The 17,372-nt window shown below is 43.3% G+C and overlaps 1 protein-coding gene across 1 annotated transcript; it reads left to right on the top strand.

Annotated features, from left to right (window-relative positions):
• Positions 1–259: 259 nt before the first annotated feature.
• Positions 260–15,978, top strand: LOC143925394 (chymotrypsinogen 2-like). Its single transcript, XM_077449958.1, has 7 exons — positions 260–311; positions 1,982–2,085; positions 7,324–7,403; positions 11,488–11,566; positions 11,942–12,122; positions 14,758–14,891; positions 15,763–15,978. Exons 1-7 carry the CDS (start codon positions 260–262, stop codon positions 15,922–15,924), a joined length of 792 nt encoding a protein of 263 aa, XP_077306084.1. The 3' UTR covers positions 15,925–15,978.
• The last annotated feature ends 1,394 nt before the right edge of the window (positions 15,979–17,372 follow it).

Here is a 17,372-nt window from a genome sequence, read left to right as displayed (position 1 = left end):
TGACATCTGTATGACTCTCACATCTTTTTATAAATCTGAATTCATTAATTCTTCATCCTGCCACAGGCCTGTCTTGATTATGATTTAATACACCATGTAGCTGCCAAATGTGCTTCTCAAGGTTCCAGTGATAACCAAATGTTACTTTTCCCTGAATGATTGCCAGCCCTCGGACAACTGGTCGCTATTTCATTGGTCGGCCATGTGTATAAAAGGATTGCTAATAAATCAGAGGGTCCCCAAGCATCATTGTAAGAAAATGGCACTATTTGGTCTCCTCTCATTCATAGCACTTTTGAGTGCTGCTTATGGTAAGTATTGTGTTAAGACTTTCATTCACTATAATTGATCCTTTACTTTATGATAAACAATTATTTTACAATGAGCTTTATTTTTTTTATAATGAAATGTACTAATGCATAGCTCCCAACTGTCCTTGATTTTGCGGGACTGTCCCTGATAGGAGCAATGTCCCTCTGTCCCCCTCATTTGTCCCTCATTTTGGTCTGATCTATATAGTTGTATATAAAATGCACTTTTTATCTTTCAAAAAGTGTTTTCTAGTGCTAAACCTTTCATCCAAATTCTAAATGGCTGCATTTGTACATTTTAAGAGCCGATATAAAGGAATAGTAGTGCTAAAAAAAAGTCCTTGTGGATTTAAGTAACCTTTTTTTGGGGGGTTAATTCTCCTGTAGCGGGGGCGTGTCCTATGCCTACATATGTTTGCGAGTAGGTGTCCCTCCTTTCCACCTCAAAATGTTGGGAGGTATGCTAATGTATCTACTGCAGCATATCAGGCCAGCCATGCTTGTTTTATGAGGTTGTAAATCTCAGACATGAAATATGAACAAAGCATATCCCTCTATAGTGTGTACTTGTCTCAGTTAGGAGCACTAAGTGTCATTTCTGGCTGCTGCTTCCTTCCTCTGCTATCAGCATGAATCACTTCTGACAATGGTGACAGGGGACGGAGCTTCAGCTGATTGACAGCCTCAGCTCTGTTCATGTGTGCTGTGTGAAGGGGGGTGTGTCCCTTCCCTCCAATCAGCTCTCAGAACTCTCCTCAGTGAGCACTGCAGAGTGTAACGTCAGCTCCCCACCCTGGCTGAGAGCGCTGACTGGAGTATACTGGCGTGAGGGCGTTCCCCTGTCAGAACACAATAGAACAGTGGGGGAGGTCACTGTACTAACATCAACTTGTTAGTACACCGGCTCCAGACGGAGCTATCAGTTTTTTTGTTTCGTTCAACCTGACAAAAAAAATAGGGGTCTGTGCTAGGCTTAACTCCAAACTGCTCCTTCTCCCTGAAGCCTTCCTCCTACTCCCTTCGTACACATATACCTTTTTTTACTGCAGCCTTCTGACAACCCTGCTGACTTCACGGGTCCTTCCTTTTCCTTGGCAGTGGGCAGTCCTTGTTCCAGACCAGCCCAGCATTCTCATGTCCTTATGTGAACTCCGGGCTGTCCAGAAGTACTATGAGCCCAGGCCAGCCCAATAATGCACCTCCAGGGGGCACCATGACAGTCTGGATTCACAGGAAGAGGGCAGACTGATACTGGGTTGCCATATATCCCGGTAGACTGGTGACATCTTGTGGTAGAGTGGAGGTAGTGTAGCAGACAGTTTTGGATTGAAGGTGAGTACTACAGCCAGAGCTGCTTTTATACTTGCTTAGCCTCACTTAAAAAAAAAAAAAAAGTAAATGTACGTTTTTGAAACTTTTTTGAAACCCCTAATCAAAAATATGCAAAGAGCAAATAATCAGAATTAATCTTTCACTGCTCTGCTGTACTGGTTACTGCAATACGTAGTAAAATGGATTGGTTACCATGGATTATTGTAGTATTATTGTACTCATCACCTTTGCTCCATGCACACATTTCAGCACTGTTTTCTCTCTGATCACATAATCATTTGATTTTTCCCAAAATTTATGAACTTTATACTGTGACATTTTCATGTTTCGTCACATAGGTTGCGGTCAGCCAGCCATCCATCCGGTCCTCACTGGATATTCCAGAATTGTGAATGGCGAGGAGGCCATTCCTGGATCCTGGCCATGGCAAGTGTCTCTTCAGGTAAGATTGCTCTCCATTGTAATGTGCATCATGGCCATCTCAAGACTCAGAACAGCCAAGGCACAATAAAACAGGGTGCACACTGATTTATAATTCACATTTGCATTTAAAGTACAGAAAGAACAAGTGTCAAGATTCTCAAGAGAATAATGCAAACATGGGGTTGTCACTTTGCAAATTATGCTGTGTAACTTTAATTTAGAAAAATGTTAATAGTTGTGTTTCAGATCCACTACCAATATATAAACTGGGTGCTAATTGTTGAATGCCGATTTTTTTGGTTTTCATTTTCCTTTTATTGAAGTTACTGTTTCTTATGGTGTTCTTCCACCATGGAATGATCTCTCAGTTATTAGCATTAGCCATCTTTTATGTTTTTCTTACTTATTAATCACTTGATCCCTGGAAGATTTACCCCCCTTCATGGCCAGGCCATTTTTTGCTATACAACACTGCGTTACTTTACCTGACAATTGCACAGTCATGCAATGCTGTACATAAATTAAATTTATCTATTTTTCCCCTACAGATAGAGTTTTCTTTCAGTGGTATTTGATCACCACTGAGTTTTTTGGTTTTTTTTGCTCTATAAACAAAATATACAAACAATATTTTTTACTTTCTGCTATGAAATCTCTTCATAAATTTAGGCCAATATGTATTCTGCTACATATGTTTATATTGATTAGTTATAGCATCTACAACTATGGGATATATACTAGAATTTTTTTATTTTTTTTTATTTTATACTAGTAATGGCGACAATAAGCGACTTATATTGATATTGCAGTTGACAAATCTGACATTGACACTTTGTGGGAACTAGTGATACTAAAACAGTGATCAGTGTTAAAAAAATATGCACTGTCACTGTACTAATGACACTGGCTGGGATAGGGTTAAACATTGAGGGTGATCAAAGGGTTAAATCTGTGCCTAACCAGTGTTTTTGTGTACTGTGTGAGGTGCTTTCACAAAGGGATGTGATGGATTTTATCATACCATACAACTTTTTGAGATCGGAATGAGGGACACCTACTACCAACAGCATGTAGGCGTAGGACATGCCCCCTTAAAGGAGAAGTAACCTAAACAAAAGATTAGTTAAACCCACAAGGGCTTTGTTTTACCATTACTATTGCTTTATATTGGCTTTTGAAATTTACAAATGCAGCAATTTGGAAAGTGGATGAAAGGTTTGGCACTGGGAAACACTTTTTGAAAGATAAAAAGTGCATTTTATATACAACTATATAGATCAGACCAAAATGAGGGACAAATGGAGAGGAAAGAGGGACAGAGGGACATTGCTCCAAAACAGGGACAGTCCCTCGGAATCAGGGACAGTTGGGAGCTATGTTTTATTCCCTACTTTGTAGGGAAACAAAATCCATCACATTCCCCCACCAGGACAGAGTTCTGAATTGTTTAACCACTTGCTGACCAGCCTCCGCAGTAGTACTGCGGCAGAATGGCATGGCTGGGCAAAACTACATTATGTACCGTCGCTTTGCCCTGTGGCCACTAGGGGGGCGTGCACACCCTGCTCGCCCCCCGAGCCGATGCAATTGCCGCTGAGATACGGAGAACCGAGAACAGTGTGTGTAAACACACAGTTTCCAGTTCTCTGAGGGGAGAAGTGACAGATCGTCTGTTCATATAGAGTATCTGTTATCTTCCCTGCACAGTTCCCATCCCCTTTCAGTTAGAACACACATTAACCCCTTCACTGCCCCCTAGTGTTAACTCCTTCACTGCCAGTGACATTTATACAGTAATCAATGCATTTTTAATCACACTGATCGCTGTATTAATGCCAGTGGTCCCATAAATGTGTCAAAATGGTCCAACGTGTCTGCCATAATGTGGCAGTCACGATAAATATCGCAGATCGCCGCCATTACTAGTAAAAAACAAAAACAAAAAAAATGTTATAAATATATCCCCTATTGTGTAGACGCTATAACTTTTGGGCAAACCAATCAATATACACTTATTGCGATTTTTTTACCAAAAATATGTAGAAGAATAAATATCGGCTTAAACTGAGGAAAACATTCTTTTTTTAGATATTTTTGGGGGGGTATTTATTATAGCAAAAAGTAAAAAAGAATGCGTTTTTTTCAAAATTTATGCTCTTTTATAGTTTATAGTGCAAAAAGTAAAAATCGCAGAGGTGATAAAATACCACCCAAAAAAATATCTCTATTTGTGGGAATAAAAGGATGTCAAATTTGTTTGGGTGCAATGTCGCACGACCGTGCAATTGTCAGTTAAAGGGACTCAGTGCCGAATCGCAAAACATGCACTGGTCAGGAAGGGGGTAAAATCTTCCGGGGCTGAAGCGGTTAAATATACAGTGCTCCATCCTGTGTCTCACCTCGACAATCAGCAGGTGCTTGACAGCAGAAGTGGCATGCCGCCCCCTACCGGGGAAGTGCAGAATCTTGTATATATGCGTGATTCTGCACTGAGCAGCCACCCTCTGAGCCTTTGTACACATGGTCGGACATCCCGACAACAAAATCCGTCTGATTTTTTCCGACAGGTTTTGTCTAAAACTGGTGTTGCATACACACGGTCGGACAAAGTTGTCGGAAAATCCGATCGTTCAGAACATGATGATGTTTGTTCGTTTGGACGGGACTACGTTGCGGCTAGTAGCCAATAGCTTTGGTCTCGTAATTTGATCTGAGCATGCGTGGCACTTTGTCCGATCGGAATTCTCTACAAACGAGTGGACAAAGTCCGATCGGATCATGTTGTCGGAAAATTTTATATCCAGCTCTCAAACTTTGTTGGTCGGACATTCAAAAGTCTGATGGAGCCCACACACGGTCGGATTATCCGACAACATGGTCCGATCGGACATTTTCCGTCGGAATTTCCGACCTTTGTGTACAGGGGCTAACAGTAAATCTGCTGTGGGGTGGTTGTTTAGTGGTTAAAACACATCATCGGTCAAAATTTTAAATTATATTTTTATTTCCACATTGTATTTGAATTATTCCTAGCCTATTCCTATCTACAGTATCTGGATGATCCTGAAGTTTGTAAACTTACTTTGTAAGATCCTCACACGTTTATTTCCTTGAATTGTGTGACACATAGTCACTATGCCCTGCCACTGCTGTGTCACACATTTCACAGAGCCTGCCTTCTGAACCAGAGGCATAGCTTGAAGCTTGTGGGCCCCAATGCAAAAGTTGACCTGCCCCCCCTCCCCCCCACTACCACTATGTGTGCAGATACACCCACCGCATGCCAAGATACTCAAAGTGGCTTAAAGGGATTGTAAAGTGATTTTTATTTTTTTTAAATAACAAACATGTTATACTTACCTCCACTGTGCAGTTCGTTTTGCACAGAGTGGCCCCGAACCTGCTCTTCTGGGGTCCCTCGGCGGCTGTCTCGGCTTCCTCCCGCAGGTGCTTCTCACGTTCATGCGAGCTCCCTCGCATGGTGAGAAGCATCTGCGGGCGCGCTCCCGTGATACAGCCGGTGGCTATAGCCGCTCGCTGTATCACACGGCCCGCCCCCTGGCGCTCCGCGTCAGTGGATGTGATTGACAGCAGCACGAGCCAATGGCTGCGCTGCTTTACATCCATCCACTCCAGCCAATCAGCGGCCAGGCTGAACAGTGGAAAGGAAGTCGGGGACGAGCGCTGGACTTTCGAGGGGTGAGGTAAGTAAAACGGGGGGGGGCTGGGGGCGCAGGCACTGTGAGATGTTTTTTCATGTTAATGCATAGAATGCATTAAGGTGAAAAAACATTTTCCTTTACAACCCCTTTAAGAGTTTAGAGTTCCTCCTTACATTAGAGGACAGGGATCACCCCTGGAGAATCAGAGGACAGGGATCACCCCTGGAGAATCAGAGGACAGGGATCACTGCTGGAAAATCAAAGCACAGGGACCCCTGGCAGGTCATTTGTCAGAGCTCCTTTCCCATTCCAGCACCGTAAACAGCCCCCCCCCCCAACCCCACAATACACAGGGCTGAAATCACATTCCTTTACACAGTCTATCAGACTTCACAGGGTGTATCTGGCTTTTATGTTGTCGTTCTGACCTGTGAAATTCTCTGGTCGGAACGGCAGTGTAGTTTGTGTAGGCAAATACACCCTATGCAGATCATGGCTGACTGGCTGTGTTGTAAAGGAATGTGATTTCAGCCCTGTGTAGGAGGAGCAGTATAGAGTGCTGTATGAGAAAGAAGCTCTGCAGCGGGCATAGCATCCAGGGTGGAGGGGGTGGTCAGGGGGCTTTAGGAGGAGCAAAACTTAGATCTGGGGGGGCAAAGCCATGTGGCATGAAATCTGGAGCCTGCAGCCCCTCAGGAGGTGTTAAGGGATTTGTTTTAGCAATTTCTGAAGGTTTCTCTATCAGTGCTGGCAGGTGTTGGGGAGGTGCGTGTCTTTTCCCCAGTTGTCAGGGAAGTGAGGTAAGCGGACATCCCCGGGTGGGGGGTACAGGGAATCTCAGCTAGTGACTAGAAGACCTTGAGCGGTGTTTTACCTCACCGGTGGCATCGGTCCCATCGTGGCTACAGGACGGCATCCTCCTCCTCTTAACTCACTGAGCTTGGTTACCATTCCATGTTGCCAGCACACATCACAGAGACTTCCCCATCCTGGGCTGTTCTCATCCCATGCACCTCACCATTCAGGAAATGGCTCACAGCTTCTCCCCAGCCAATGAGAACAGAGGGGTGTGGACTGTGGAATGCAAAGGGGAAGCCCAGTACTGGAGCATGGCTGTGGGGTCCTTGGGCAGATCAAAGCTGGACTTTGTGGAGGATATGATAGGACAGGGAGGCTGCAGGGGCCCCCAGGAGCTAGGGGCGGGGTTGCGATTGTGACCCCTGCAACCCCTTATGCTATGCCAATGTTCTGAACTACATAGGTGCTAAGAGGAGGAGTCAAAGTCAGTACAGGAATCACGGCTTTCAGGCAGCAAGATACCATGGGAGTCCTTAGAAATTCAAAATAAACCACAGAGGAGAAGCTGCAAAGCATTCGGGGATGAATCTAGGAAGTTGTATAAAGAGATAGCCAGCAAACAGGCAGAACTCACAATGTGAAAGTTGATGTTTTATGTAAGCTTATACTGAATCGTAAAACATGTCTATTGCTTATATTGCTATTACAGTGCTGCTATTGTAAAATAAAAGTGTATGCTGTGACCATAGAGCTACTTTAAAGTTAAGTGTATATCATTCCCTGCCTTCCTGTTATAGGACATAACTGGTTTTCATTTCTGTGGTGGATCTCTGATCACCGATGAATGGGTTGTTACTGCTGCACATTGTGGTGTGAGGTAGGTGTTACTTAATACAAACCTGTATGAAGGGAAAGTATATTGTATAACTCACTATTATTATTGGACCTTTCTACTGCCTTCAAAGTGGTTTACCACCTGCTCCTCCTCAAAAACCTTCACTCCCTTGGCTTCCAAGACTCTGCTCTTTCCTGGTCCTTCTACGTATCTAAGTGCTCCTTCAGTGCCATCTCCTCCTCTACCTCCACCTTTCCTATTGATCTTCTGTAGGATTCCTGCAAGGCTCTGTCCTCAGACCCCTTGTACACTTTTTCCCGTGGTCAATTAATAACCTTGCATAGCTTCTGATACTGTGCCTATGCTGATGATACCAAAATCTGTCTCTGTCAGCTTACCGCTTCAGTCTTCAGTCTTCAGTCTTGTATATCACTAATTTACTAACTGACATATATCAGTATGGATGCCAAACGACTTCCAATATTTATTCCTTCAAAAATTCTTAAAAACTTGTAATATTTCCTCTGCCCCCTCCGCAGACTGTCCCATCAGGATTAATAGCACAACTATCCCTCCCTCTCCTCATACCAGGGTGCTAAATGTAATCCTGAACTCTGGCCTCTCCTTTCCGCCCCACATCCAGTCACTGTCCAAATCTTGCTGCCTTCACCTCTGTAACATTTCCAAAATACATCCTTATTAACCAATGACACCACCAAGCTATTAATTTACTCACTTGTTATCTCTTGCCTTGACTACTGCAACTTCCTTTTATTTGGTCCACCTCTACACAGGTTATCACCAGTGGCGGCTGGTGCTCAAAATTTTTTTTGGAGGGCACAAAATAAAAAAAAAAATCATCAATTGCATCCACTGTGCCATCAAACGCTGCCACTGTGCCATCAAAAGCTGCCACTGTGCCATCAAATTCTGCCACTGTGCCCATTAAACGTTGCCACTGTGCCATCAAATGCTGCCACTGTGCCCATCATATGCTGCCAGTGTGCCTATCAAATGCTGCTAGTGTGCCCATTAAATGCTGCCTGTGTGCCGTTGAATTTGACCCCCCACCTGCTCGCCGTCTGCCCAGCACTTATCCTGTCTTGGTGGGTCAACGAGTGACAGCGGGGTCCTTCGTGCATCTCCTGCCATCCTCATCTCCCGTCCTCTCCTCCTGATAGGTGTCCAATAGCGACGCCTGTCATTTCAGCCAATCAGGTGATGGTTTATTGGGGGAGAGGTGGTTTAGTGTTAGCAAAGCGAATATTCATTTGCTTTTCAAACACAGCTGAGTGACCTCCGAGTGCCCAGCATGGCGCTCGCAGCTCACTTTTTTTTACGCCTATTAGAGCCTATGGCTCCTATCAGGTGCTTCAAAAACACACCCCGCCGGGCGCCTGAATGGGGAGTGGCAGTGGCGGCCATAGATAGATACATGCAATGCATGAGTCTATCTATTAGTGACAGAGGGGGTGTGTCAGGTCACCTGAGACCAGGTGACAGATGCACTCCGTGGGAGTTGGAAGTGCACCGCTAGGTAGTGGACCTTAGGACTGACTGCTGCGGATTGTACCAGGGAGATCCAGGACACAGGTCTACAGGATCACTAACACAGATCCCAATGGGAGCTGGAGCATAGATTCCCCAGGGCGCGGAGTCTAAGAGCCAGCGGGTGTTTGGCAGAGCCTCCAGTGGTGAGGATGGACTTCGCTGCAGTCTGGCTCCAGGTCGCGGCCCCTAGGGTCTCACAGCTCACGCTCACAGTAGAGTACAGGAGAAGGAAACAGCAGGCTGGAACGACAAGGATAGTAAGGGGATACGGTAGAGGTCAGGGCAACCAGCAGACAGGAACAACAGAGTACACACCAAAGGTTCAGGGTCACAGGCAGACAGGGATGGTCAGGGACATGCAAAAGGTCAAGGTCACAAGCAGACAGGAATCGTTGAGAACACGCCAAGGTCGGTAACAGAGTCAAACATAGAGCACACGGCAAGCAGGAACCAGGAAGCCAAATACACAATGGATACACAATGGTTGATCAGCCCTGTTGGCTTGCAGTGCACAGGTTAATATAGGGTTCCCTGATAGGGCCTGGGGTGGAGCCATGCTTAGAGGAGAGGTTATAGAAACCACCAGGTGGAAGTGGCTGGCCTCTTAGTCAGAACACATGAGGGGAGGTAAGCAACCAGAGGAAGATCACTGCATAACCATGACAGGGTAGCAGGAGAGAGGGGGCGGTACCCGTGCACCCTTAATGCATGGGCCGCTACTGGTTATCACCCTTCAGTCTTTTTTTAATGCTGCTGCCAGACTCACCCAGCCTACCAGCCACTTAGTGTCTATCACTCCTCTCTGCCAATTCCTCCACTGGCTTCTAAACAAGCAAAAAAAAAATATATATATTAACAACTTATAAAGCTATCCACAGCTCTACCCTATCTACATCACCAACCTCTTAAATATCAACTAAAATATCTTTATCATTCTCCCAAGACCTCCTGCTCTTTAGCGCCTCCATCACCTCCTCCTATGCTTACTTCCAGGACTTCTCCATAAATTATCTATTCCTCTGGAACTCCCTAGGCCAGCCTGTATGGATATATCTTACTCTGTCTGTCTTTAGGTGTTCCCTGAAAACGAATCTTTTCAGTTTTTTCAGGGAAGCATATGCCACTTCCCACTAATAACTGAATTTGACTTTCTCAAACAATTTATGCCCACACAGTAGATTTCTTTTGTATCTTTTGCCTTTACTTTTAGATTTTAAGCTCTCAAGAGCAGTGACCTCCTAACCCTTTTATGTTGAATTATATTGTTACTGTACTGTCTCCTTTGTTGGTGCTACGATATATAAATTCTGTATAATAATAATATTGTATTTTAAGTGAGTGTAAATTTGAGTTGTTACATTGTTTAATCTGAAGTATTTTTTTATATGACTTTCACATTTTGAAACAATTCTATGCAAAAAAAGCATGCGTCACTTGAGTGGGTTTGGCCAAAATTCAGGTGGGAAGAAACAAAACAGAAGAAGAAGAGGGTTGCCAAGAGGTGGGAATGCACAAAAGCAGCTGAACATTGTGACGTCAAGGAAGAAAATGTAATCCATATGAAAGAATAAACCAGCCATGTATAAAACAACTATATGGCCTCACCATTGCTTATAAAAAAGAAATCTGATTTATAAAAACAAATGTGCTTAGTTGGTTTTTTTGGGGGGGGGACTCCGGATAAAGTGGAGGAATAAACAAATAAAAGGAAGAAGACATTTAAAAAAATTTTTTTTTAAGGAGGAGAGCCCGATAATGTGATCTGTAATGTGATTGGTTTCTCTTCCAATCATGGAGTTTGCTCTGGGCTGTTACACCATGGCCTACATTTTATGGACTGGACATAAAGTGCAAGACATGGATGTTGTGTAGTGTTTTTGCAACACACAGTGAAAAGTGGATATCAGTATCCACTCTCTGTTATAAATAACCCCCCCCCCCCCCCCCGGTGCAGAAAAATAATTTTCATTCTGCCTGTCATCTGTAGTATTCTGCATTATAACCCAACTACGGGAATCTTACAAACTGCCTGTTTAGATCTAAGGGACATAAAAAAGAAGACCCCATCCTCTGCAGCTCCATGCTGCTAGACCAGTCCCATCAGCATCTTCTCCCCTACACACTACCAGTCCAAGGTCCTGACATCATCAGAACCAATGCAGGATCCTTAGCTCTGCTATGGATGTGATGGCACCGCGGGACAATCCACTGCCAGCGCTTGGAGGAGTGCTAGGGTGCAAACAAACTCCCATAGACTGCGAACGCAATCCCCCCTGCAATGAATCATTTTTACGTTTCTTACAGTTGGGCTTTAGGTTTTTTGAGCCACAAAGCAAGTTAAATGTCTTAACTTGCTTTGCTTTGGAGACCTGTTAGGCCAAAATGGTCTTTGATAAGATTTACAGTACATGATCCATCCCTTCCTTCTCCAAATCCTCCATTTGGTAATGGGGAACACATTGGACAATGAAAGCATTTCAGTTCTGCAGCTCAGCTCATTCTTTGCATGTAATAAAAAAACAGAAAACGACCCCAATATACAAAACGCATTCCAATAATGTATTTTGTTTTACAGAACTACGCACAAGGTTGTTGTGGGTGAATTTGATCAGCGTTCATCTGCTGAGAACATTCAGGTTAAATCTATTGCCAAGGTACATTCCAAGTTTTCCTTTATTCTGTTATTAGCCATTTGATTTTTTTGTTTGCAGCCTTTGATGTGGTAATGTCATATAAAATGTATGTTGCTTTGACCCTTTAAAATTGTCGGTAGTAGAATTCTAAAATAAAAAATAGTTCTTTATAAAATATGGCATAACTCTAAAACATGGCTTTAAAAAGTAAAATATTATATGACAAGTAATCTTTATGTTCCTTTCTTTATTTTCATGGACTATTACCAATCTATTGTGGCTCTCTAGAATTTGCCTTTACCCAAGTATGAGCCTAAGGTGTTTTTGAAGGTTTACTTAGATACATTTGTGAAATGGGATATGTACTTGAGTAATGTCTTACAAATGTTACTCTAGGTCTTCAAGCACCCAAAATACAGCCCATTTACAGTCGTGAACGACATCACTCTGATCAAGCTGGAGTCTCCTGTTACTGCTCAACCACAAGTATCTCCTGTCTGTGTAGCAGAGGCAACCGATAACTTAGAAGGTGGTGTGAGGTGTGTCACCACTGGATGGGGACTGACTGATTCCTCTGGTATGAAAAAACTTTTGTTATTCAAATTAAAGATTAAATAGATGTGTACCCTATTTAAAGGGAAGCTCTTCATAACAAAAACATGGAGGCTGACATTGCTGACCAGTTTTTTGACTTTGTAACCACTATACTTTGTGTCACTGACCTGAAACAAATGTATAAGGATGTCTGATTTTTTTTTTCAATTTTCTTGATCTCCTGTATATACAGTGCATTGCGAAAGTATTTGGCCCCCAAGAAACTTTTCAACCTTTTGCCACATTTCAGGCTTCAAACATAAAGATATACAATTGTAATTTTTTGTGAAGAATCACCAACAAGTGGGACACAATTGTGAAGTGGAACGAAATCTATTGGATATTTTAAACTTTTTTAGCAAATAAAAAACTGAAAAGTGGTGTGTGCAAAATTATTCGGCCCCTTTACTTTCAGTGCAGCAAACTCACTCCAGAAGTTCAGCAAGGATCTCTGAATGATCCAATGTTGTCCTAAATGACTGATGGTGATAAATAGAATCCACCTGTGTGTAATCAAGTCTCTGTATAAATGCACCTGCTCTGTGATAGTCTCAGGGTTCTGTTGAAAGCACATAGAGCATCATGAAGACCAAGGAACACACCAGGCAGGTCCGTAATACTGTTGTGGAGAAGTTTAAAGCCGGATTTGAATACAAAAAGATTTCCCAAGCTTTAAACATCCCAAGGAGCACTGTGCAAGCGATCATTTTGAAATGGAAGGAGTATCAGACCACTGCAAATCTACCAAGACCTGGCCGTCCCTCTAAACTTTCAGATCAGACAAGGAGAAGACTGATCAGAGATGCAGCCAAGAGGCCCATGATCACTCTAGATGAACTGCAGAGAACTACAGCTGAGGTGGGAGAGTCTGTCCATAGGACAACAATCAGTCGTACACTGCACAAATCTGGCCTTTATGGAAGAGTGGCAAGAAGAAAGCCATTTCTCAAAGATATCCATAAAAAGTCTCATCTAAAGTTTGCCACAAGCCACCTGGGAGACACACCAAACATGTGGAAGAAGGTGCTCTGGTCAGATGAAACCAAAATCGAACTTTTTGCCCACAATGCAAAACGATATTTTTCTCGTAAAAGCAACACAGCTCATCACCCTCAACACACCATCCCCACTGTCAAACATGGTGGTGGCAGCATCATGGTTTGGGCCTGCTTTTCTTCAGCAGGGACAGGGAAGATGGTTAAAATTGAGGGGAAGATGGATGCAGCCAAATACAGGACCATTCTGGATGAAAACCTGTTGGAGTCTGCAAAAGGCCTGAAACTGGGACGGAGATTTATCTTCCAACAAGACAATGATCCCAAACATACAGCAAAATCTACAAAGGAATGGTTCACAAATAAACGTATCCAGGTGTTAGAATGGCCAAGTCAAAGTCCAGACCTGAATCCAATCGAGAATCTGTGGAAAGAGCTGAAAACTGCTGTTCACAAATGCTCTCCATCCAACCTCACTGAGCTCAAGCTGTTTTGCAAGGAAGAATGGGCAAGAATTTCAGTCTCTCAATGTGCAAAACTGATAGAGACATACCCCAAGTGACTTGCAGCTGTAATCGCAGCAAAAGGTGGCTCTACAAAGTATTAACGCAAGGGGGCCGAATAATTTTGCACGCCCCACTTTTCATTTTTTTATTAGTTAAAAAAGTTTCAAAAATCCAATAGATTTCATTCCACTTCACAATTGTGTCCCACTTGTTGGTGATTCTTTACAAAAAATAAAATTTTTATATCTTTATGTTTGAAGCCTGAAATGTGGCAAAAGGTTGAAAAGTTCAAGGGGGGCGAATACTTTCGCAAGGCACTGTACTTGTTCCAGGTCAGGGACATTGAACATATTGAAGATAGCAGTCTAGCATGACAACCATGCAACTAGTAGTTTTGGAAGTGGACCCACTTCCTATTTTGGGTCTTGAATCTTCTCCAGCGGTGGACAGTCCTCAATAATACAGGGAGCGGGGCCAACATCATTGTATGTGAGTGTAGGGTGCTGTGGTGATGCACTCCACTTACAGAAAGCCTTAAATATTCTTGGTTGAATGTTTGGGTGTTACTCAACCCGAAAAAAAATGAGGACATCACGGACTTGAAAAAAACAAACTCTTTAACATTTCGCATAAAACACAATACAATTTATAACTATAAAGTCTCCCTATCAATTCAAATAAATGGTTTCAGATAAAGTATATGCCCAAATTAAAGGAAGCTACACTGTATATTTTTGCCTGCCTGTGGCCCAGTGAAACCTAACTGCCCTCCATCAGTTACTTTATGTTAAATACAACTAGCCTGATGGATTGAAGCAAGAGAATAGAAAATGAGCACACAATTGGAGTTGTTGCCAATGGCAACTAATTGGCTTTCTTCTTTCATTCTATTAAAAAGTTCAAAGAACAATTCTGATGGGCTGTTATCAGCAACATAAAATCATGGAATTGTGAAAATTTCTGTCCAGGACCTGTCTTTGCTTATAAAGTGAAAAGGGTTAAGCATGATTGTTTGTATAAAATATTATTAAGTTTAAGGGACCTCTGTTCATGTCCGTTATATCTTCTAGAATATAAAATTATTGTAAATGGGTTTATTGTTGCTTCCACCTTACAGCAAGCCAAACCCCAGCAAGGCTGCAGCAGGTAGCTCTTCCACTTCTCACTAATACCGAATGCAAGAAATACTGGGGCAACAAAATCCATGATGTGATGGTCTGTGCTGGTGCTGATGGTGCCTCCTCTTGTATGGTAAGCTTACTTTATATCTTTACTTTTATATCCTGTCATCTAAAATGTCTTAGATGCTCTAAAAGTGAGATCTCCCTGCCTATCTGGGGGGCTTTGATTGGCAATGTTGAGATTTTTCCTGGTGAAAATGTGTTATATTCTGTCCACATGGGAGATCGATTATACTTCACTTCCTGTTCAGGTGACAATACAGTGGGTAGGCCTGGGACTAGGGAGGGAAGGCAGAAGGGGCAGCTGCCTTGGGTGCAGTGCCTTTATGTGTTGGGGGGGAGGGGGGGCGGGGGCATAAGACAGCAACCCATATTTTGCATTTAACCAAACTGCGTGCTAGCCTTCACTATTTCCATTCTTTACTGATCTGCCCTACTCCCTGGGGGCTGCCCTACCTGACAAACAAAGCCCAAACAGAGGAGTAGTGATTTTTTTGGTGGTAAGGTCCATTATCTGCACTAGTAGTGTTCTTAAGAGGGTGTGGGCCACACCATGTACTGGCACTCGGGGGTTCAGGCCAAATGTCCAACAACTTATTTTTTTCTATTTCATGTTTAAACTGTCAGACAGGCAGAAGCAGAGCTATAGTATTAGTATCATAGATCCCAGCTGCAGAATATGATCGGGGGAGGGTGTTTGGATTCTTCTCCGTGGGCACTGGATGATCTAGTCACAGGTCTGTATGTGGGACATAAAGTAATAGGTAATCGCTACAATTAAGCCTCAAGGAGTAGTAAAAATGCAACAAAAGCTATAAGCCTCACCTACTATATCCAAAGCTGAAATGCACAGACTGGAGTTACACTTTCAGTACCACCCCCTATTATCATTTTTGTTTTTCTGTTTGACAATATTGTTCATTGGACTCCATGAATTTTAGGGTGACTCTGGAGGACCTCTTGTGTGCCAGAAGGATGGAAGCTGGACATTGGTTGGAATTGTGTCCTGGGGAAGCTCCACTTGTTCCCCATCATCTCCTGGAGTATATGCACGAGTCACTGAACTCAGGGACTTCATTGACCAGACCATTGCTGCCAACTAAAGACACTGCTGTATTTCTGTCATTTTTTTCATTAAAGATAAATGAAGTTGTAAAGCAAGCCTTTCCATTTTATATTTCTTGCAATTATTGGTTTCCATTCTAAGCAAAAAAAATAAAAAATTGTGTCTTCTTGCTTCCACCACTTTCAATCTGGTGTTTAGAAAATAGTAAAAAAAAATATATAGAACAGTGCAGAATGGAGCAGTTCAGAGTACCCTACTGTAAAGTATACTGAATAATGTAGTAGTATGTACACAGTGGTTCATAGTATATATCATTCATTGCAACATAAAGTGCACAGGGTATCGACCTGGAGTACAGCATGTCCCCAGTGGAGCCCCTCCTTACATCTGTGCCCCATCAGTAGAGTTCCACCTTACATCAGTATCCCTATCAGTGCAGTCCCTCCTTACATCAGTGTCCCCATCAGCGGAATCCCTCGTTACATCAATATCATCAGCAGAGCCCCTCCTTACATCTGTGTCCCCAACAGAGTCCCTCCTTACATCTGTGCCCCCTTCAGTGGAGTTCCTCCATACATCTGCCTCCTCAGCGGAGCCCCTCCTTACATCAGTGTCCTTATCAGCGGAGTCCCTCCTTACATCAGTGTCCCCATCAGCGAGTCCGTCTTTACATCATTGTCCCCATTAGCGGAGTCCCTCCTTAGATCAGTGTCATCAGCGGAGCCCCTCCTTACATCTGTGTCCCCAACAGAGCCCCTCCTTACATCTGTGCCCCCTTCAGTGGAGTTCCTCTATACATCTGCCTCCCCAGCGGAGCCCCTCCTTACATGTGTGTCCCCATCAGTCCTCCTTACATGTGTGTCCCCATCAGTCCTCCTTACATGTGGTGTCCCCAGCGCTGTCCTCATTACATCTGTGTCCCCAGCGCTATCCTCCATCATATCGGGTCTGTTCTCTCTCCCCTTCAGCTACTTCCTGTCTTTCTCTGCGTGTTCAGTTAAGAGGGAAAGGGGCCTCCCCTCTCCACTGAACACAAGGGGATTAGGCAGTGGCCATCTTTTTGTAGCCCCCTGTAAATATTTAATTATATCTTTTCATGTGACAACACTGAAGAAATTACAGTTTGCTACAAAGTAAAGTAGTGAGTGTACAGCTTGTATAACAGTGTAAATTTGCTTTCCCCTCAAAATAACTCAACACACAGCCATTAATGTCTAAACTACTGGCAACAAAAGTGAGTACACCTCAAGTGAAAATGTCCAAATTGGGCCCAATTAGCCATTTTCCCTTCCTGGTGTCTTGTGACTCGTTAGTGTTACAAGGTCTCAGGTGTGAACGGGGAACAGGTGTGTTAAATTTGGTGTTATCGCTCTTTCTCTCTTATACTGGTTGCTGGAAGTTCAACATGGCACCTCATGGCAAAAAAACTCTCTGAGAATCTGAAAAAGGAATTGTTGCTCTACATAAAGATGGCCTAGGCCAGTG

This window comes from Lithobates pipiens, unplaced genomic scaffold (assembly GCF_037356315.1).
Source record: "Lithobates pipiens isolate NorthernLeopardFrog02 unplaced genomic scaffold, aLitPip1_a1.2 Scaffold_10, whole genome shotgun sequence".
Lineage (NCBI taxonomy): Eukaryota > Metazoa > Chordata > Amphibia > Anura > Ranidae > Lithobates > Lithobates pipiens.
Note: the sequence above shows the minus strand (reverse complement) of the source record. Positions and strands in the feature narration are given on the sequence as shown.